The 22,781-nt window shown below is 39.7% G+C and overlaps 1 protein-coding gene across 1 annotated transcript; it reads right to left on the bottom strand.

Annotated features, from left to right (window-relative positions):
• Positions 1 to 524: 524 nt before the first annotated feature.
• lin28b (lin-28 homolog B (C. elegans)) lies at positions 525 to 22,485 on the bottom strand. Its single transcript, XM_085373053.1, has 4 exons — positions 22,455 to 22,485; positions 15,079 to 15,272; positions 4,832 to 5,019; positions 525 to 837 (listed from the first exon to the last, which is right to left on the bottom strand). The coding sequence occupies exons 1-4, from the start codon at positions 22,483 to 22,485 to the stop codon at positions 525 to 527; spliced, it is 726 nt and encodes a 241-aa protein (XP_085229179.1).
• Positions 22,486 to 22,781: the final 296 nt, after the last annotated feature.

Genomic DNA, 22,781 nt, shown 5'->3' with positions numbered 1-22,781 from the left:
CTTCTAATCCTTCTTAAGATGAGCTACTGTGTGTGCTAAAAGGATGCATCATGATTTTTCAGAATGATTAGGCCTACAGGATAGTCGTGTAGAGAAAAAGCATTCATAATGGCCAACACTTAGGTCCAAGGGTACAAAGGCAAAAACAATCATCAAGACTAGACTTATACAGTGTTTTTTGTTTTTTTTTCTCACTCTCGTGCTGCAGAGACTGAAACAAGAGTGATCCCCTGCAGTCACCATTCCAGCCGTGGTTGCCATAGCTGCACCAAATGACTGCAAGTCAGTCACACACATTCTTGCCCATCACGTACCCCACTGATCGTTGCCATAGCTGCGCTGGTTAGAAATTGTAAAAAAAAAAAAACAACAACAAAAAAAAACAAACAATAAAAGTAAAGGAATAAAGACCTCCCATTTTTCACAGGTGTGAGGTAGATGAGGGGAGCTTCAGGTAACCTTGATTGAGAGGAGACATGAGGTGTCAGAGGCTAGCGGTGAAAGATTCACCCCTATGGACTATTTCAGGATTTCCTCCACCTCTGGGTCCGAGAGCCACGTTGTGTATGGGGCTCCTCGGGGGAAGAGGAGGAGCCCTCCAGAGGAGACGAGCCAGAGCGCTCCTCTTCCTCTGGGAGAGAGAGGTAAGGCCCGGTCCCTGGGCTAGAGGCCGAGGTAGACGCATGTTGGTCCTGAGAGCCTGTGGCGGGCGCCAGCGCCTTGTGGGGACACTGAGCCACCATGTGCGTGATGCTCTGGCAGTAGTGGCATTTCTTTGGCTGGGGTGGCAGGCCACACTCCTTGGCATGGTGATCCAGACCTCCACAGTTATAACAGCTGCAGGGGACAGAGGAGAAAAGAACAGAAAGCATGAACAGGATCTTTGTTTTTAGCTTTTCCTTTTCTTTTTCTTAAAACAGAAAACAGACTTTGTAGTTTTGAATCTGCAAGCACTTTGCGGCTAAAATACAGTTAGTTCCATAATTTGTTGGACAAAGACACAACTGTATAGGAGTTATAGCAGTTGATACAGCCTTCCATTTGCAAAGGCCCAAAGATAATTAGAGAAACTAGAATAATTTTAAATAGAAGGACTGTTTTTGACAATCCTTTGCAGATGGCAGTCCTGAAGCCTAGAACTCAATGACATCACCAAAGGCTGTGTGTCTTCCCTTCAGATGCTCTGCTAGGTTTGTTCGTGGCTCTTTCTGCATTCACTTTTGTTTTCAGTAAGTGAAAAGCATGTTCAGTTAGGTTGAGATCAGGTTAGGTTGAGACTTGGCCACTGAAGAATACGCCATTTCTTAGCATAGGGAAAGTCTTGGTTTGCAGTATTCGATGGAGCGTTAACCATTTGCACTTTGAAGCGCTCTCCAATCAGTTTACCAACATTTGGCTAATTTTAAACAAAAGAGTATAGCTGTGTACATGTCACAATTCATTCTGCTACTTCTATCAGTGGTCACATCATCAGTAAACACTAGTGGTTGGTAGCCGTACATGCTCATGCCATAATATTTCCTTCATGTCTGGCAAGGATCATGGTATGCTTCATATCATGAGCTGTTCTCTCCTTTCTCCATACGTTTCTCTTTCGATCATTATGACACGAGCTAATCTTGTTTTCAAGAATCTTTTTTTAGAGCTGTGCAGGCTCGTTAAGGTGTTTTCTTGTAATGTCTAATCTGGCCTCTGTAATTACCCTCATGAAGGCATCTCTTGATTGTAGACTTTGGCAGAGTGTTAGATGTTGTGAGGTTGTTTTCTTTCACTATGAAAGTAATTCTGTCGTTGTGCACATTAGTTGTCTCCTTTGGTTTTTCCGATCTCTTGATGTTGCTGAATTACCCGGTGCATTCATTTGTTTTTAGAATATTTGGCGTCCCTCACTTGCACTGACATTTCTCTGTGCCTCACATTTAAAATCACAGTGAAAAATACAAATTCAACACATGGAACCAACTTCAGATATGTCTGCTTTATTGGTCATGAAATAATGAAGCAACAGATCTGACCGGGACATTAAAATGCTTTATTTTTAAACAATTAATACAGTGTTATATATAATAATTTAAATAACAAATGGAAGTATTTTTAAAATACTGAAATTCTTAAGCAGTTAATGCAAACTTTTTTTGAACCCTTTGAATTAAAGCTGAAAATCGGCACACTTGATTGATTTAAAAAGGCAAAACTACAACAAATATGGCCCTACTAATAACTATCATTTCTAACATGGTAATTATAATAATAATAACAATAAGAAGAAGAAGAAGAATTTTTAAAAAAAAGAAGAATAAAGATTTTATTTCACTCTTGTCCATCATCGGCACTACGGAGTAGAAATGTCGGCTCCAACTAAAATTCCCCACTAGATGGGAGTGTTGTATATGATTTTGGTCTGGTGTGGCCGCTGTGGCATGCCAAACTGCATTATATTATTAGCTCTGAAAAGAATGCCAGCAATGAAATGGCAACAATAAAAGCATGAAGAGAAATTAGACCAAAATGTTAGCCCATCATGATGCCATCAGTTCTCTTTGCACTGCATTAAATAATAAATATTTTTTGTCTTATTTTCTTTTTTCTTTTTTTTAAGGCTTTATGTCACGTACAAGTCACCGTTCAGGTTTTTAATAATGTCCTGGTGTAAAAAGCTTAATATCTCTTGGGCAATGATGTCTAGAACAAATGATTCTGGATTCATCAGTCTGTGTTAAATTTCTACTGCAGCAGTGCAAAACTCAACCACTTATCATTATGAAATAACTGCTTACTGCACACATTTTAAGGTGCATCTGATTTGATTGCCAATTAACAAAATAAGAATTGACAAGTAGACCCAACTGCAAATTGTGGCCACTAAATAAGAAATTGAACCATGACGGCCTTTTCTATGGAACCAGATAAATTATCTTTACTTAACCTGTTCTTTGCATCCAATAAAATAACAACTGGCTGTTTGAATTAAATAAGAAAAATTTAATGCAATGTTTAATTGTTCTTTGTAAAGAAAAAGTATTATTTTTCTACAATAAATAAACCATAAAGAATATAATAGAGACTACAGATAAGACTGCTACCTCACTAAAAGCTGTGACATTAATTAAGAAAGACTTAAAGGTAGGTTTTAAGAGGTAATTAGTAAGTGTCCTCAAAACCTGGATTCATACAAGTACAGTGATCTGATAAATTAATTCGTGCAATTAAATAATTATATTTATATACTAATTATAGTTCAAATCCCGAGGTAGCATGAAAATCCATCAATTTATTGGAGAATTTAGGTTTTAAAGTTTAAAATATTCACTCATGTAATTCAGATTTCTTGTATGTCTCAGGTCATGCACTCATTTAGTGTAATGAAAGCACAGTTTAATCTCAGCTAATTTGATTCAAATGCGTGCAACACAAAGAGAAAACATTGAAAAACTAAATTTCATATCAAACTGGGAAAAACCTGGATGAAGACAAAACAGCTCAAAATATTTGGATGTCCTTTAAGTTTAATATTGAAGAATGTTTTTATCACATATTAAGACTAATGAGCTTTAAATGCTAATGGAAATTTTTTTTTTCCAGGGAAATGGTTACAGATGAGTGCTTAATTAGTTTAAAGAAAATTCTGCAACAGCTGATGAACATTTCTCAACAATTACTGTTAAACATCGACTTCTCTGCTAATTTCTGTTTGATAAAAAATCAGCACTGTCATCACTAAAGTTTTTAGCCACTATTTCCACAACCGATGAATTGTTTACTCAATTTTTAAACTGAACAGTTTTACACAACGTGATCTGAGCAGCTCTAGAGAAAAGAAAGAAATGATCCGTTGCATAGCAGAATAACCCGCAGCGTAACCCACCAGTAGCTGCTCCCACTGACCAGCATTCACAAAGACAGAAACACACATCTACCTGCCATCACTAAATCCAAAACCACCTTGCTACCACATTAGCAGAAGACAGACACTTGACCTAACACGGGATCAATTATCCAAAATAAGCTGAATTATTCAGCTGTGTAAACCAATCAGGGAGCCTTCTCTGTCAGATACAGTTTCTTCCTTTCTAACAAATGCTTTTCTTTACCACTATTAAAAAAAAAAAAAAAAAAAACACAATAGTGCTGCATTGGAGCACTGAAGCAACAGTGATGCAGCAACATAAAGGGTGCCAGCGCTACACTTTCTCATGTAAATGTAGCCTTGAAATCATGTGATACCTTCCCACAACAGATACAGTACTTAGACTCTACCTGGCAGGATTTGCCGCACATCAAATGAGGGCACTTTCTTTCAGTAGGAGGACAGGAGGACTCTGCTTAGCGTTTTCAAGGCACTCCCTATGGCTCCCACTGCAGATTTCAGCAAAGCTCCCTTCAGGATTCAACTGAGGACAAAACAATTGATTTGGCTACCGCTGCATTGAGATGCATATAGGTCCAATCTACCCCCATGCTAATATAGTCTCTAATGTAAAAGCTGGCAAATTGATTTAAAATAGCGGCAATGGCAAGCGAAGTGCCCTATTCAATTCCTTATTATGGTGCACAATAACCATAGCAACAGGCATGTACCGAGGCGGATTGAATAGATTTAATCTATAATCTCAGCCCACTCAGAAGCCACTCACTGTGGGTAGCTGTACGTATAGAATATGTTTCCTATTGCTACAGCGTAGTCTTGCTTTCTCAAAGCTAACCACAGGCACCTATACGCATTCACGTATTTCACATTTTCAGGAAAACCATGCATACGTGTGATTACATTCATGCAGACGCAAAACATACACATACATTTTTTTTGTTTCAAAAATGAATAAAAACCTACCGGTCTCCCTTTGGTTTGCGTTTCTGCAATGGGACCTTCCCTTTGGGTCTCCTCTCACTGCCTGCACAGGGTCCCCCACCAGGTCCGGTCACCCGCAGGGACTCTAGGCCCTTAGAGGACTTCTTATAGGTGAACTCCACCTGCTCACCCTCCTTTAAGCTGCGGAAGCCCTCCATCACTAGTTTGCTCTGTTGGAAGAATAAAAAAGGGCAATTATCCCTTTAAAAGAGGCAGATGCTTATTGCCAAATGCAAGACACAAGAGTGTGTAGGTAGGATAACGCCCTGTGTGTTATAAGCGAGAGTATCTGACACGTTAGGGCTCATGTTTGTTGAAATTGCTTTAAATTTAATGTCAAAGCATTTGTTTCCCTTAGGTTAAAATATTATAATTGCAAGCCTATACAAACATAAATCTTTAAAGGTTAATTTATAGGACGTTAGATTTTGTAAGAGCAAAACTGTTCCAGGAAAATGTAAATCTGATTCTTTTATAATAGTAAACCACGTCACTGAATAAGGTAGCTCGTTAAAGGCAACTGAAAGATCTCTATTATGTTAGCTTTAAAGGCTTTTTATACAGCAGTATCAGGGTGCGTTTTACCTTTGTTGGTTATATTGAATATTTTTTTAACCCCAGATGATTCATGGAAACTGACAAAGGCTATTACACTTTAATAGCCTTCAGTATGCAGCTAGACATAAAGACAGCCCCCTTCTTAGGCAGAAAATGCAATCTTTCAGTGAAAATGGATTAGTTCCTCTTTCTGTCTGCATAAGATAAAGCATTAATGTTACGCAAGCCCACACCCATTAGGTTAAATCTACACATTGAGCAGTTGCCAGATATATTATTACGTCTGCACACAAAAAGTTCCCCAATCAACTCCTTTTATTTCCACATAGCTCAAGAATCAACATTTACTTTATTAACACGGGCAAGTCCACGAGGTGGGCTTTTACACACTGCCACATGCAGCGAACACAAGTATTAGCAGACAATGAACATCGAGAGGCAAATACATTACTTCAAACATGGTGGATTGACTATATGTGGTTTGTACCAACTGCCGTGAAGGTTGCTCCACAGAGCGACTTATCTCACATGATATGTCCTTGGTTTACTCTCTTTATCTACTTTTCGCAGAGACACCACTTCCTTTTCTGCAGGCTTAAAAGACAAGAATGTTACACCTATACAATCTTTTTTTTTTTCTTAAAGCATCCACCATCCATCTTATCTACATGATCGGAAATATTGATTTAGTTTCTACATAACCACTGGACAATGATTTATGTCTTGTTGATCGCACAGCGCGGACGGCTGATAGGCACAGAATCCGTGACCTTCATGAATCGCAGCAAGCCCTGCGGCTCTTATAGGTAAACACACGCCCACATGGGCATGCAGTGTGCAGAGCAAACCTACTACCTACTATACATCAAGACCTATAAATAACACACAGGCTATCTGTAAAAGCAGTGCATGCTGTAGAGTCAGATATGTAGGAGACAAAGGAAGAGAAAGGCACAAATGATCAGATGATATAGATGTGAAACTATAGAAGAAGGAGAGAAATTGTGCACAGCAGCATTTTTCTGCAGCGACTGAGGTTACAGGAAGCTGAAGGCACTCTATAGGTGGTTTGTAGATAGAGATGAAAACCTAAGAGAGAGGAAAGACGTACAGAGGATGTGGGAATTAATTACAAACTAAGAATAGTGTTTGAACTCACTGCACTCGGATAATTGTCCATGTGAAAACCACTGTACAATAAATGACCACTGGGATACCACGTGGATTAAATGGAAGTGAAACGAAATACATTTAATATGTCTCTGTTTCCTTCAGGAAAACAAGTATGAAAAAAAGGAAAACATTTAACCTTGTTTCACACAGCGGAAAAAACTTCAAAACCTACCGCAAACACAAAGAATATCTCAATGTAAGAATATGCAATCAAATACATTTTCTTGGGATCTGTTAGGTCGCCTTTAAAAATTCAGGTAACACAAACTGTCGTTATTACAACACCCAGTTATTCAAAAAATCATTTTAAAAATGCTTAATAAAATGTATTCTAAAGGCACTCACATATCACAGCACTCGGTAAATGAGGGTCACGCCAAGACTTTCTTAGGATTAAAGAAAAACTTTCAAATAGATAAGAAAAAATAAAATATCCACTCTACATTAAATAAATCAGTTTATGTTCGTTTCTTTCTGTTTTTAAAGTAATTTTTGTGCATTTTTAAAAAATTATATATATATAATTTAGACAATTTAAGTAAGTTGCATTTTTTTTTATATTTTCCCTTTTCTTATCTTTACCTCCCTTTACTTGAACTTTATTCCTTAAAAGAATGATATCAAAGACAAACTTTGACATCATGAAAAAAAAATAACTTCAGTTTCAAATAATAAAGGTTATTAGTTGTTGTTTTGTTTTTGTTTTTAGGGTTTTTTTAGAATTGGTATTTTTACAACTTATAGTTCAGTACAAAAAAAGTTTTAGAAAGCCATCAAATTTCTTAAACTTGAACAATGCTGATATATAATTATGTTATTTCCCTGCGTTTTAATCTTTTTTTTCATTAGAGATTTTTGGATTTTGATTTTTTTCATATATATTAAACACAAATTAGTACATATGAAACATAAACTTTTACCAAATAGCTATTAATCTGGATTCCAAAGGCCTCTCTCACAATGAGTAATAATACACAATTTTTTTCTTTACTTTTTTTATATAATAAAACAATAAATAGGTTTTCAGTTTAGTCCTCAGAAAATATAGATATATACACGGAAGAGTTGTGACTTCATATTTAACCTTTTTTAAACAATTCTTTCTTTTTTTCCCCACATTTGAACATTTCAACAATTTATTCGAAAGAGAAAATCGCCTTTTTTAGCATTAAAAGCAAAATGTCCAAAATTCACTCATTCATTCTTCCTCTGATGTCCTGCTTGATTCCCCCACTGCAGTAAGTGAGACTTACAGCCAAGGCCACTCTGCTTCTAGTCGATTTGTGATGGAAGACTCATCCATTTTGGGCATTCAGCTATTGGATTTGGCTTTGAGGAATAGATGAGAATCAGGGAATGGAAATGAGCAAGAGGAAAGATTATGCACCACAGATGCAAAAAAGGGAATAACACAGAAGGGACGGTGAGGAGAGTCACAAACTAAGCAAGCAGCATCATGATCAATCTCAGAACATTATGTTACAAAATAATAATAGTAATAATGTTAAGATTCCATATTCATTAACCTATTCTTTTATCAAAGTTCTCTGCTCATACCAGCAAAATAATCAACCAAATGAGAAGCTACAGCCGAGCTATATCCTGGTCATTCAAATGGAAACACCAATTGATTTTATAATTGCCATCATTAGACCATCTGAATGGCTAAAAGGCATTTGTTCAGCAGATATCAGTAAAAAGACAACAAAAGGTTGTGCCCATCCCCCATGAAACACAATATATTCAGAATAATGATAAATAAACATCAGCTGGTCTCTAGACTATGGCACACGAGCCCTTCCTCTTCCTCTCCTGTCTTCAGTCCAGAAGCAGCTTGTCTCTCCAGGTCAAAGTTGAGTGGTTTGTCTCAGCACTCTACCCCCCCCTCTCCAACTCACTCAATTCCCACAATGCACCAGTGAGGAAACCACACATCCCCTTTTGTTCTGTAGAAATGCAGGAAAACACACATAGACACACACACACTAAAATCTCCTCCATATAGTTTATGGCATCATGTTTGTGTCAGATACGTTCTGACGCGTTCACTCGCAACAGCTCAGTCTCTGCAATTACGTAATAAACTGCAGCATATGGATCTGTATATACATGTGTGCCTCCGAGCTGCTCTATGCATGTGTAAGCGTGTGTGTGTGTGTGTGTGTGTGTGTGTGTGCGAAAACTTCGCAAATCAGAACCTGCAACCTGAGTCCCCTCCTCTCAAGTGACCTGGCGGGTGTCCTGACCCGTTTCAGTTTACGCAAAGAGGTCAGGAGAGGGCACGGCTAAGGTGAGGGAATGAAAGAATGCCAAGCAGAACGAAAAAGAGAGAAGGCGAGCAAGAGAGACTCTAACACAAAATGGGGGAGTGGCTTAGCACAGGGAGGTGGATATGGGTGGGAATCTGGAGGAAGAGGAGGACAAGGGTGGGGGGTGGGGGTTCATGGAACTACCTCCACCGCATTCTGTTCAGCTCCAATGGAGGAGCAACTCCTCATCAGTGGCTGGAATTGGGGGAGGCCAGGAACAAAACCACCATTTGATCAGGAACCCCACAGGTCAGCAGGAGAAATCCTGAGGTCAGTGGTATAACCATCGTAGCACCACCCCCAGCCTGCTGGGAAGACCACACCACCACTCTGTGCTTAAACTTAAGGGTCACCAGCAGCCAGCACCATGCCTTAAACGGAAGAAACCTATCCAACAAAAAGATCGAAAGATACTCTAAAAGGGCTTGATTATGCTTGCAAGCTTCCTTATAATAAATATCTTTAGGTCTTCATGCATGTTACCGTACATATATATATATGTGTGTGTGTGTGTGTGTGTGTGTGTGTGTGTGTGTGTGTGTGTGTGTGTGTGTGTGTGTAGGAAAGAGCCAGAGATCAATATCGACACTGACATCCTAGATAGAAATAGCCCTCCTTTTCATCAGCCGGCCCTCATCATCACCAGACCCAGCAATCAATACAGGAAGCTGTAATGTGAGGGGATGGGGAAGCAAGAGAGAGGAGAGCCACCATCCTCCACCAGCCTCTCTCCGAGGCGACCACCAGCTATGGAATGGCTAATTATGGGATGCCTTAAATCAGAGGTGGAGAAGGGTATTGTGCTCGTTTCTAAGAGGAACGGGAATGTGCAGAGGTGAGTGAGTAGAGGGAGATGGTGGTCAACATGTGGCTTGGTGTCACTGAGTAGCTTTTAATACACAGGAAATGCTAAGTGGATAAAGCTGGGCTAGATCAGCTCAGATGGACATAACCCAACAGGATATATATAAACCAAAGAAGAAAGGGAGAGGAAACACACACACACACACACAAACATGCCAGTGAAAACCACCAACAGAGCCGCTCTTATGTCGGTGACACCGCAGCCCTCCTCAACACATTGTCATTAGTGGCTCTGACCTTTGAACCTCGCCCAGCCCCCATCAAACAGTTAAAAGCCTTCATGTTTCCCCTGCTTCAAATTAACAACATCCAACACCCCCGATTATGACTGGGCCAAATATTTGATCTGGGGAAGGAAGCACTAGATCATCCTGGTACATTTATCAGCATGAGAGGGGGAAATGAACCTCACTGAGGTGACTGGTGATAAAGCACACAGCCTGCTAATAACTGCACCTATTCAAAACAGAAACAGTCCAGTGTCACTGCAAAGATTCACTGCCAGCCATTTAAAGAGGTGTCACTTTCACAAAAGAACAAATGATGGAATATATCATAAATTTAAAATGACAGAAATCATTTTTAAAAGGTTTGAATTTTTCACGTTTTCTTTTAGGAAAAATGATGGATCAATGCAAACCTTTCAAACCTTACACGTGTACATTGGTAGTGCATACAATTTGAGTTGCAATCATTATTTAATTGGTTTTACAGTTGAATCCATTTACAGAGGCAAAAAACAGCAGCTGTCTTTTTTTTTTCTTTGTATGCCTTGGCACTGAACTCACCCAATCTAACAAAGTAGACAGATGATGATGTAATGCGTGACAAACATGACACAAAAATGAGTGCTGGTTATTAGCTCGGATCTGATGAATTCTAACATGAATACAAAGAGATGAACATGAGATAAATGTAGTCAGATGTTTAATTGAGGGATTTTATACATTTTATTTACTATAATAGCTCTAATCTTTATCTTTATTTTTTTATTTGAGCCTTTGCAACAACTGTGTTTTTACATATAAATTGCTTTCATCTGTCTCTCTAGCAATTTTTAATAGAAATTTGACTATAGATTATCGCAAATTAAAACCGTTTCAGGCAAATCTCTCCAAAAGAAAAGCTTTTAAACGTCTGTTTACACATGTTGTGTCTAAATCTAACTTTTCTCTATCCTTCGGAAATGTAACAGTTGTTTTATTAATTAATTAGGTCTTTGATGATTATTATTTTTTTCCTTTTTGATGCTTTTCTTTGTCATTTTTTAGGACAAAATGATCAATGGAGAAACAAAGTGCTAATAAATAAAAACAAATTGCAGACTGTAGCCCTTAAAATCTATCAAGCATTGCATAGAAGAACTGAGCAGCCAAGAACATTAAATATTAAAGAAAGAACTAGAAAGAGCCTCCTGGAATTTTTCATTCCTGGTAATTAAAAAAAAAATAGATTAATTAAATGCTTAAATCCTTAATCAGCTCATACTGACATGACCAGCGGAACTGCTGCTCTTTTTTTTATTGTAGCCCTTCTGTGTCTACTCCATCACCCTTCCAATTACCAATCAAACATCCGCTATATGCGCCCAGCTCCTCAAAAGGAAGTCACATGACTTGTCTTTCTTCTTCTTTTGCTTTATTTGATGTAAAGACAGGAAGGGTGGCGGTGGTGTGGGTGAGTGGAGTGGTGTGGCTGCAGGAGACACAAAGCCTGATACTGGCTATCTGCAGGCAGAGATGGGTGGGGCCTGCATGCCAAACGGTGACACGGACCAGAGGTTAATCTCACTAGGGGCCCACTTTAACCTCACTACACAAAACACACACACTCTCTCTCTCTCTCTCGAGTGCGCACATGCATGATCAAAAACCTAGAACATTTTTCAACGGATCACACGTAGGCATCGACAACCTGGTGGCTGAAAGCAGAAAGTAAGAAGTGCTCACACACACACTCACACACACACATTCGTAAGGGATTCATAAACTCATGGGGTTTCAGGAGAATAGCAACAGCAAACTGTTCAACATTTCAAACTGATTACCGACAAAGGGCAGGCAGCACCCCCAACCCACTAAACCCCTCGCCTACCCTCTTGCCTTTTTGTCTTTAAGAAATTCCTCTTTTTAAAGAATGCCCAAGGAGAGACCCCCCCCCCAACACACACACAGACACACACACACACATAGTAAAAAACACTCAGCCCAGGTAGAGAAGTGGTTGACACACAGAGATAATGTAATAGTGGAATCACTAAGGAGAGAGTGAAGATGCTTAATTACTCTCTCACACCTTCCGAAAGGAAGCGATCAGATAGGAGCCGTGATGAAGAGGCCTCCCAGGAAGAGGCCTCGTGCTCTGGGGGGTGGGGGGGCTCACACTAACTCTCTCTTTCACACACACACACACACAAGCGCACACCCTCCCTCCTTTACCTCCCGCTCCACCACTCGCTCGTCTTTTTCCAACCTCTCACTCATGTTTTCCTCTTGGACTACCGCCGTCCCCAGCCCAGCACCCCCACCCCTCACCCACACTTTTTTTTTTTCCCACATCCCTCCTCTTTCCCTCTCTTAAGGAAACTCCTCCTCTCTTCCCCCCTTCCTCCTGTCCTCATGCTCCCTCTTCCCCTCCCTATCTTTCTTACCTCAGCTTTTATCATGCGGATAGGGTCAATGTTGTGCAAGAATAAATCGGCATCCTTTCTGATAGTTTTATTTCAACAACGACCCTTTTACCACAAACGTGTAAAATAATTCATAACCTTTGTTTTAAGTTGGTTTGATTGTGAGCTTGCCACTGATTAAAAATGACAAAATGCATCCTAAAACAATTATTATGGCTTTAAGACTTTTAAATAATTTTCTACTTAAGATATAACAGGCCAGATCTGTATTCAATATTTCCAAATCTGAACATTTCTTTTAAACCTGGAAATAACATCAATATATTCAAATAGCTCCAGGCTGCTAGCAGAGAGACAGAGAGGGTGGAACAATCAGAGAGAATGAGTGACCGATTTAATACGAATGCACGAGTGTGAATCCTTCCAAAGAAATCACGGGGTTGTTTGCATTTATTATGACAGCGTGTTTATGAGTGCACGATGTCTTCCCCTTTGTGCTAAATGACAGTCGTGTCACTGTGAGCGCGTACAGCTGCCAGAAACACTGGGACACAAATGATCGAGTGTAAACATATGATTCACTGAATGCTATAATTTAACAAAAAGCTATATTAGGAACAATTTGGTCCCCACCATCCTCCCAAAATATGAAAAAACGAATGAATGAAACAGAGCAGCTCTGCAAACATTTTCATCTATACACCGCCATCATCACAGTACCTAATGAGCCTTTCTTGCATTGTGGATCTAAATATTTTTCCTATGTAAAGCAACAGTATACCGCACAAGCCTTTTCTGCCTTATAGGCTACAAACTACTGAGACACACAGTGTTTTGTTAGACTCCTGCTCAGCTCTTAAGACTGTTTCCCAGAGCACACCTTTATTCACCCTTGATGGCCTGATCCACTCCTAAAACATCTCTGAGCAGCAGGGAAGACAGGAGTCTGGAGTGTATGGACAGATGCAGTGCTTTCAGTTGATGAAGCCACAATGTGAACGTATCAATCAGAATCTGATAACATAGTGCTGTAGTCATCCACTTTCCTGAGCTTGGGCTTGTTTCATGCAGGCGCAGTAAGAGCGCATGAAAACATCCACATACATGTAAATGTTAACCAAAAAATGTAGAAATACATGTCAGGCTATATTATTACGTGCATATGAAGATGCGCATGAAGCAAAGCTCAACATATTGTTGTTAGTCACTGAATGTTTTTACTCCAGGATTTTAATCCAGATATTTTTATAACTCTCGATTATCACGTTTATAGCCAAACTAAATGCACTAAACAACCAGCTTTACCGCTGTCAGAATTCAATGGCAGTGAACACATTTGGTCAATCAAATACTGCGGACAATTTGAAATGTACATATATCTATTTTTTTTTTTATTTGTATTTATTTATTTATTTTTCCATAAAAACTGAGCTGAATGCAGCATAGCTCAGAGAGGTGGAAACTACCCTGCTGGTGCAGAACACACTCAAATGCCATTCAAAAAGACATTGGATAGCAAACCATGTGAAACTGTGGTCCCACTTTCTATTTTTAGTCTGGCATGCAGCTTGAAAAAAACATACTGTAAGTGTTTGAGTTACATTATATATATATTTTTTTTTATCTAAATAAACTAATCCCTTTATGCAACTATAATCCATATTTCCCAGTGCTACTAATTTGCCTTATAGTAATCAGTGGAGTCATCTTTTCTACAATGAAGTGAGAGAGTGTGTCAAATGAAATGGCAACAAAAATGCCTCTCTTCGTCGTCTGTCGTTCCTCGAGAATTTTAAAGGCACTTTATAGGACCGTAAAAAAGGGCGATTTAACGGAGGGAAAGGGGAGCTAAAACAAGGGAGGACTTCACTGCTCTTTGTTTTCTGTAGCAGTCAAAAACAAGGCCTCTGAAATGAACTCCATGCACAATAAATCAGCAGTACACGCGGAGGGAGTGGGAGGGGGACACACAGGCTTGCTTCACGTCACCATTCGGTATGAAAGTAAAAGGATGTTTCTATAAACTGCACATACGGTTCAAGTACATCAAGCAAACAACAGCACTGAGCAAAATCCACCTTCCCAGAACAGAGCCCAGCAGTGAGTTAAAAAAAAAAACACGCTCTCCGACATGTTAGCTGGCTGGATATCAAGCAAGCTCTGCTGTCCATTACAGGGCCAAGTGTGAAACTAACCGTGTCATATCCACACGACATTTCTTTCCTTTCCCTTCACAGGGAGAAGCAAAGGGAGAGCTAAACGTGTGCCTCAGAGGAAAACTTTGTGTGTGTGTGTGTGTGTGTGTGTGTGTGTGTGTGTGTGTGTGTGTGTGTGTGTGTGTGTGTGTGTGTGTCGTTTGTTTGTTTTGGTTTGGTTTTTCCTGTCCCTTAAGCATGTGGACAGCATGTTGTTACACAGTAACGTGTCGGGCAAGGCGAAACATCCGGATGATACAGTGTAACTATCGCTGTGAAGAAGAATTAAAAAGGGGCCCGAGGACAGCAAGATGGGATCTGAGGTAACAGTAGCATTTTTTTGGCAGAGGAAATAAAAAGTATTCAATCATTCGTCGCTTTTCCACGCTTCTTTTTTTTTTTTTTAAAGAAAGGAAAATCCGGATGAGGCCATGCCCACCACATCACCACGACGCAAACGCGTATTCCTCGGTGCTTGTGTGTACGTTTTCATCAACTTACTTGGTGGACGAAAACATCCAGAGGGGGGTCAACGGGGCTCCCTTCGCTGTTGGTCATTGAGATAAATCCAAATCCCATCCGGACGTTGAACCATTTGCAGAAGCCCGATCCCGACAGGACCTGAGGTCGAGTGCGGTCCTCCTCCTGCTCGGCGGACTTGGCGGGGTCTTCTCCGCCACCTTTACCCGACCCTCCTGTAGAACGAGCGGGCAGTACAAGAGGCGAGTTAGAACATTTTGTTTGTGCTCGCAGACACGCCGCTCAACACTCACCGCCCTGCGTGCATACACGTTTATATAAGTTTAATGAGCTTTGTTGCGTAAAAAAAAAGAAAAGAAATAAAGAAAACTTCTCCAAGAAGCGTGAGGGGAATCCCCTCCACTTCAAGTACAGGCTATGCGAAGTTCAGGGCCGGTAGAAATTTCCTATACTATTTTTCACATGTCACATAAGCGAAGAGGGACGCGTGGTGCTGTGAACCGATGTGCGTCAACCAGACATTCCCTCAACCAAAAAAAAGGGGGGGAAAAGTTGTTACTCCATGACAGATGAATGCCTCTGATTCGTGCACAGGCATGCTCAGTGGTGTAACTTGTGGAGGGTTTTCCTCGTGCATCTACAGCCCGCTCCTGATGTGGAGTTGCATGCTATAAGGAAAAAAGGGCAGGTGTACACATGGTTCCTCGAGCTTTACTACTGGCTTGAAAAGCATATACGCTCTAACAGTGGATCTATCTTAATGCTGCCAGACGTGGTTAGATGTGGTGCTCGGCAGTGTGGCGGTTCAGGCTTTATTTTTTATTTTATTTTATTTTTTTAGGTTTGGAACAATAATCACGCTGCACCTTGCCTCCTTCTCCCTTCTCGCGCGAGCTCACGTGGAGCAAATATATGTATATATATATATAACAACAACAAAAAAACTAAGAGCAGAAAATAGAAAATAATTGCAGAATAACCTTCGGCCATGTTTCCCCGCGGACCCTCTGCGCCCAAGTTGCAATAGAGAAGCTTCCTCTGCGAAAACGGGCTGCGGTAGTCACCATTAATCCGACATCCTCGATCCCATCGGTCACCAGTTTAGCTCGCATGGTACGGCGTGCTTTCTGCCTTTTGATATTTTTGTCATGTCTTTCTCTCTTCCCTTCAATCCCTTCCTCACTCACACCACCTCTGTAGCCTACTGCTCTACCCCTCTCTCTCTCTCTCGGTCGCTGCCTCTCTCACTCCCTCTCTCGCTCTCGTCTTCGCTCTCATTCGCTCTCGAGCTGGCTGTGCCCGTTCCCGTAGTGAGAACACGTGACTTTGTCAATTACATGCTTTCTTGCTTCTCATTTCTGTCCCAAGATTCAAAGAGGAAAATGGGTGCGTGTTGTGGGGGGGAAACTGGACTCGGAACCATCAACAGCACGCGCCCAATAGTTGTGTAGATCATAAAACAACCCACGTCCACTGTGGGAAGCTGCAAGCTGTAACGTGTGCTATATGATATGCTATGCGCTGCAGTGCACTGCTTGCAATGTGTTTTGTTGAGGTCCTGTATCAAAAGGGGTTGGTGTAGCTACATAAGGCTATTATGCACTGAGATTAGATTAGATGATTGGATGGGATTAAATTACATTTTAATGAACTCTGCGGAATAATAGGGTGGCCATGACAACAGCAAAAACACACACAAAAAAACAAGGAAATAATGAATCAACCAATTACAATCAAAAGCAAATGATGAAGTTAGGCCCCTAATGGGTGTAGCTGATTAACCTACAGATTTGCAGGCTTGTTTTCATAGATCTTCCCATCATCACGTGGAAGTACAGCAGTGTGTCCTGTGTGGCTTTTGTTTGTTTTTTTACTTTGAGTATTTTGACTCATAAAAATTAAGTAAATTCAAAGAAAATCGTACATGTTTAAAATATGTTAGTCTACTGTTGGTTTGTTTAGACCTCCACGGGGTGACAAAAATAGTGTTAAATGGGTGAAAATTCACACATAAAGCATCACTTAACAAAGAAAATTCATCAAAAAAATGTTTCTTAATTTATTTTATTTTACTGCTTGTTTTTTGTCGATTTCTATTACTGTTTGCTTGTTTGAATCTCTTCTCCAAACCCTACTATTACCAAAGCCAAATTCTAAAAGATTTTCAAGACAGGGTTAACTTTTCTACATTTTATACAAAGTAAACACAGCACCATTAAAATACGTAAGCTTATTACAGCCTTTGTTTGCATTGCACAGCTCACTTCAGACTTTCACACCAGTGTATATTCAAAAGGGTGAAATGCAGCTGTGGCTTTAACAGAAATAACATCCAGCTATGCTAAGAAACCTAAACCTGTTTTGCTGGAAACTAGAACTTGTGAATTTTACAAAACAGTGCAAATGATCATTTCCCACTTTCATGCATGGACATGTGTTTGTGCTCATGCTCCTAACTCACAACCAGTTACCTCCCAGTATCATAGTGGGCACCAGAGGAGAGCTGAACTCACAGCTTTGGAATGTGACTGGAAAACTGACAGAAAGCAAAGCAGATATTTGTAAGTCTTGAGCCTCGTTTGTCATGAGGATACGTTCTTTACCAAGATTAGTTCTGTCTGTTTCTTTTTCTTTTTGAGCGGGGGAGGGTCATTTCTTTTTGTTTTGTTTTTTGTTTATTTTTTTTTGGGGGGGGGGGGGGGGGGGGGTTAGAAATGCTTTTAGAAATACTATGAAGCTGTCAGTAAAGTTTGGAGCTGAAATTGTTAAGTCTTGTTTTTCCTTCTTCTTCTTACAAAATAACTTAGTTTGAGTCTTAAAGTTCCACTTTTATTCAAACTTAAAGAGATTTTTGTGGCATTACTAAGCTTCCTTAAAGAGAACTTTAACACAGGTGGCTTGTATCAATTCAATATGCTTTTTTAAAATGGTACTGTTAAAACACAGTATGTTTAAAACCACAAAACAAACACAAAAGCTGGATTAAATCAAGTTTGAGCACATTTAAATTCCACTACACGTCTTACTTCCTATTCTGGACATGGTTTACGTCCAACAGCATAGATCACTTAAGAGAAGAATAGCCCACGGAGCAGATCAACAACAAGAACAAGCCCAATGAGAAACTTTCCATCTTATCTCACTTCTGCCTTGGTGGGACGTTTCTCGAGGGGTTATTCGCGAGTATGAGGAAAGAGGAAAAACACGTTGGAGGAATGAAACAACAACAAGCCTGTCTCCACCCACCGACGCTCAAGAGCCCACCCTCCGGAATTCGCAAGCTTTGCCCCTACCCCCAATCCGTCCAACCCAGCCCCCGCGCACAAGGCCTGTTTTTGAAGATGCTTGTAGTGGAGGCCTCCTCAGCAGCCATAGAATTACTGTGTGGGTCACAGGATTGGATACCACTGTCAGATGTTATCCACTCATTCATATCCTGGCAGGACCTTTACTGATTAGGACAAGTCAGCGGAAAATACCGCAGTGCAGCTTACCGAAGTGTGCAAAAGAATGACAAGGAATGATTTAGATATGGGAGGCTCTGGTGTGCCTGTCGGTCAAAAGAGGGAACTGAAAGAGCAAAATGGTTGTTAGTGAAGATTTTATGGTGTGCTTTAAACCTGTGAAAAACAAATTGATTCATGAAATGCTTGTGAAACAGCCTTAACGATTGTAATGGTACAGAGGCACAGAAAAACCCGTGAAAGTAAAGCTTTGCAGATGTTCTAAGTAGTTTGTTTTCATAAACGACACAAACTAGAATTCTTCACATATAGTTGGTTTTCAACCCATGTCCATCTCTTTTATACTTTTCTTTATGCAGATTTATGATTTATGAAAATTCAGATTTTTCTCAGTTTGATCGGTTGCCTTCAAGCTTCAGCAGAGGAAAGTTTTCAACATTTTGTTTTTTCTCAACGTCCTTCTGATGGAGAAGTTAGAAGGCAGCTTCTCATTTGACAGCGTGACAAAACAAACCAAACAACAACAACAAAAAACCTTAAAGTTCCTACATCTGAAAAAGTGACATGGCCCAACTTCAAACTTTGTTTCTTTGCATTAGATGTTTGTTTTATAGCTGCCACAGATCCACAGTCACGCCTTTTGTTTGCACTTATGCAACAAGATAAGACTGTTTTGAAACCTCTTTTACTTTCAAACCTTTTCATTATATTTGTGGCGATAAAAAAAGAGAAGAACACTTTTCAACTGAGACTTTGCAAAGACATCTACAAACTGACGTATGTTTTTCTTTTCTTTTTTGAAGATTGTTTTTAAGCCGAACATAAAACTTGTAACAATCTCTGCACTAGTTTTGTCATGCTACAGAATAAGATACATTTTTCACACTCATTTACATTTATATAAGGATCTGTACTTTTTCCACTTCTATTCATGAAGATGAGCACTGAAAATATTTCACATATTAAGTTCTACAAAAGGATCTTCATGTCACATCTGTAATATTGCTAGGAAATGATCTGTTTCTGAAATGAGCCGAGCAGCTCCTTGTTTGCAGACGACCTTTGTTTTAAAACCAACATCACTGTTTGTGGGGTTTTTTTAGTTTAATATCATTTCTTATGATATGATCTAATTTTAGTACCTCCCTACATGTGAAAAAAGAGAGCTGACACTGATAAAGAAGAAACTTTTTATGTGAATGTTTGCGGGGGAAAAAAGGTTGAAGAGCTAATTCTTATGTAACAAAAATACATTTTTAAGACAAAGCGACTGCATTTTTTCCATTTATTATTTGTTTGAATGCAAAGCAGGAGCAACACTTTAACCCATTTGTATGTCTTTTTACTCTCTCTATTTCCATAGCTTTTTCCATACATGCTGTATCTTTATATCGATCTAATCCCCACCTGTTCTGTGGAGCGCTTTGTTGAACTGCCCGCTTTTTAAGATGTGTGAGTTGCTGAATGGTTTTTATTCTTTCAGCACAACTAGCGATGAGAGGGGTGATGTAAAAATTTGCCTCATATAAAAATAAGCTGTTTTGGAGAAGTGCATCTAAGGTTTTTGTTCCAATTTGAATGTCACAATAGTCTCTGTGAGACAATGCAACATCATACAAATGAGGCTTCATTTATTTTCAGTACAGTCCAATTCAATATGGTACAATTTATATATGATGTTCAGCACTACGAGTACAAATTTATCATGAGAGCAGAAAAAAAATGGCATAATATGAATCTCTGTAAGGCCTGCAATAATTTCAGGTGTAGAATTGAGAAGCTGTGTCTTGGGTTTGTTTTATTTGGCTTATTGATAAGATTTGCATAGATATATTTAATAAAACAAATGTAATATTTTTAATGGATTAGGCTTGTTTGATTTATTGTTCTTGTTGCTTTATTTTCTCAGTTAATAGCTCTAATCAGTGGAAAGAAATGTGTGCATCCAAGCTGCAAACTATAGGATCTTAAGAGCATTTTGTTTTCTTTTTTAAATAAAGAGAGATTTTTTTTCATTTAATTGTGTTTTGGGGGTTTAGTGAAAACCAAGTGGAAGTCACATACCAGTACATATTCTGTTTAAATGCATCTTTTATAAGCCATCTTTTAAAACCTGTTCAAATGTTAATTCATCTGTATTGCTCTTTATTTTTAAGCCTGCAAGGAAAGATCAGTGCAGTGGCTCATTTAGATCTTCAGTTGTCTTAGATGAACTATATATTTATGAGCACATGCAGATTCCTGAGTTGTTTGAATACCAACTTTCTGTGCAGACTTTGAACTCCCTCTCCCCAGCTAACCTCACCCAACCCCCACTCTTCACCAAGTAGGCTCCCAGAGGAAACTTGCATTTTACCATGCATTGCTGTCAATGCAGTTCAAAGGGTTCATTGAGTCCCTCTCTCTTTTCTCTTTTTCTTTTTATGTGAGGAGGGGGTTGTTTTTTGTCGTTTACCTCATGCATTCCAGCTACCAATCCTTCACTTTTCTCTATCGTTTACAAGGATGGATAAACAGTGTTGGCAGAGCGGGGCCATCTCCCCTCAGGGTTATTTTTAGGACCAGAAGACTATATGCTTATGGAGTGTTTTAAGAGAAGAAGAAAAAACACGCCAAGAAATGACTTTTTTTTTTCTAATTTTTTCATCTAGTTTCAAATTCGAAGCACAGCTCACTTTAATTTCCATCCCTGGATGTTGGTGACTCTCTGCAGACAAAGAAGAATTGATATTTTTTTTCTCATCCATTCATCGAATATTTTCCTCTGTTTTCTTCACAGATTTCGTTAACAAATATTTAGACTCAACGAAAAAAAACATTCACACAGCACAGAAAAGCACACGCGTATTGTGTGGTTCATACTTGACCACAGGGGCAACTCAAAAACTTTCCCTTCGTTTTTCATGCTTCAAATCGTAAAATACGATTTTTTAAAAACCCCGTTCCATTTAAATTAGGATTGGATATTTGTTCACTGGAGGCATTTTAGTGCGACTTTCAATTTGATACACTTCCAACAGCCATATTTTTTTTTCTTTTACCTTTTGGTCTCAGGAGATGAATTTTCCGTTTACTTCTGAGGGAGGAAGAGAAAGAAAAGCGACGAAAGTAAACTTTATGGGCGGTAAATCACGTAGTGGTAGTCTAACTATCCGGCCAAGGCTCCTGCACCGGGAGTAAACAGGGTGAAAATATCTGAATGAAATATCAGTGACGTCAGAGAGAGCGAGAGGAGAGGGGGGAGGTTAGAGAAGAAGCGCTTGTACCGCCGATGCGCCAAAAACTGCGCACAATGGGGCCACGCATCTATATCGCATTCTTCCAATTTATTTTTGGATTATTTTGTCGTGTTGTTCTGCGGGGCTTCAGCGGGTCAGTATGACTGTTTTTTCTTGCTCCTGGATTCACTGAACCTTCTGAAGTTTTAGTCAAACAAATGGAGAAGCTGAGCATCCACCCACAATGTAATCGATAGATCTGCTAAACCAACGCTAATACTCCTTAAATATCATAATATAAAGCTTAAAGTGGTTAACAGAGATCCTGTGATGATGGATCTTGTTTGCTTAATTGCTGTTTTCCGGTTTCCCCCGTGTATTGAGGAAAGTTCCCTTTAAAGACTTCCAGTTGTTGTTATACAAATAACTGTGTAATGCGTAATTTCCCTTAAAACAAAACGATAAGCAATCTTTTGGGTGCATTTGTGCGCATCTTTAGCGTCAAATCGGTTTTGATTACGTTTGATTAAAGAACCAATCCATCAAGTCTTCACGGTGGGTAACGTCGGTCATTTCAGGTCAGGGAATGGTAGTGGGAGGGGGGGGGGGGGTTCAGCACATAGGTGAGCCAGTCTCAATCAAGGCTTTTCTTGAGGAGGGTGGATTTAAGCTGGAGGAAATAGGGCAAAATGTTGGTAAAATTCAGCGCACTCACCTGTAAAAGAGGTAGAGGAGGAAGTGGACATGCTCCCTTTTTTCTCTCCCTCTCTCGCCGTGAATGAATGAGATGGCACAGGCAGACCAAGCGTTTCTCCCGGTGTTCCTTTGATAGAGCAAATGTAGGGTGAAGTAGAGATCAGCCTGCTGGACATCAGGTCTCCCGACGCTCTAGTTTGAGTTACATGTTTCAACTGACTTTAACCTGCATGGCGCATGAAGCCAAGTGACCGTCTGGAATCAAAGAGATTTTCCATGGATGAATATTTTATAGTGACTCTGTAACATAAGCTGCAGCAGCGTGAGAGACAGACTGATTTGTTTT

Source organism: Diplotaxodon limnothrissa, linkage group LG15 (genome assembly GCF_057381915.1).
Source record: "Diplotaxodon limnothrissa isolate DT_005_m linkage group LG15, D_limnothrissa_male_GT1.1, whole genome shotgun sequence".
In the NCBI taxonomy this organism is placed as follows: Eukaryota; Metazoa; Chordata; class Actinopteri; order Cichliformes; family Cichlidae; genus Diplotaxodon; species Diplotaxodon limnothrissa.
Note: the sequence above shows the minus strand (reverse complement) of the source record. Positions and strands in the feature narration are given on the sequence as shown.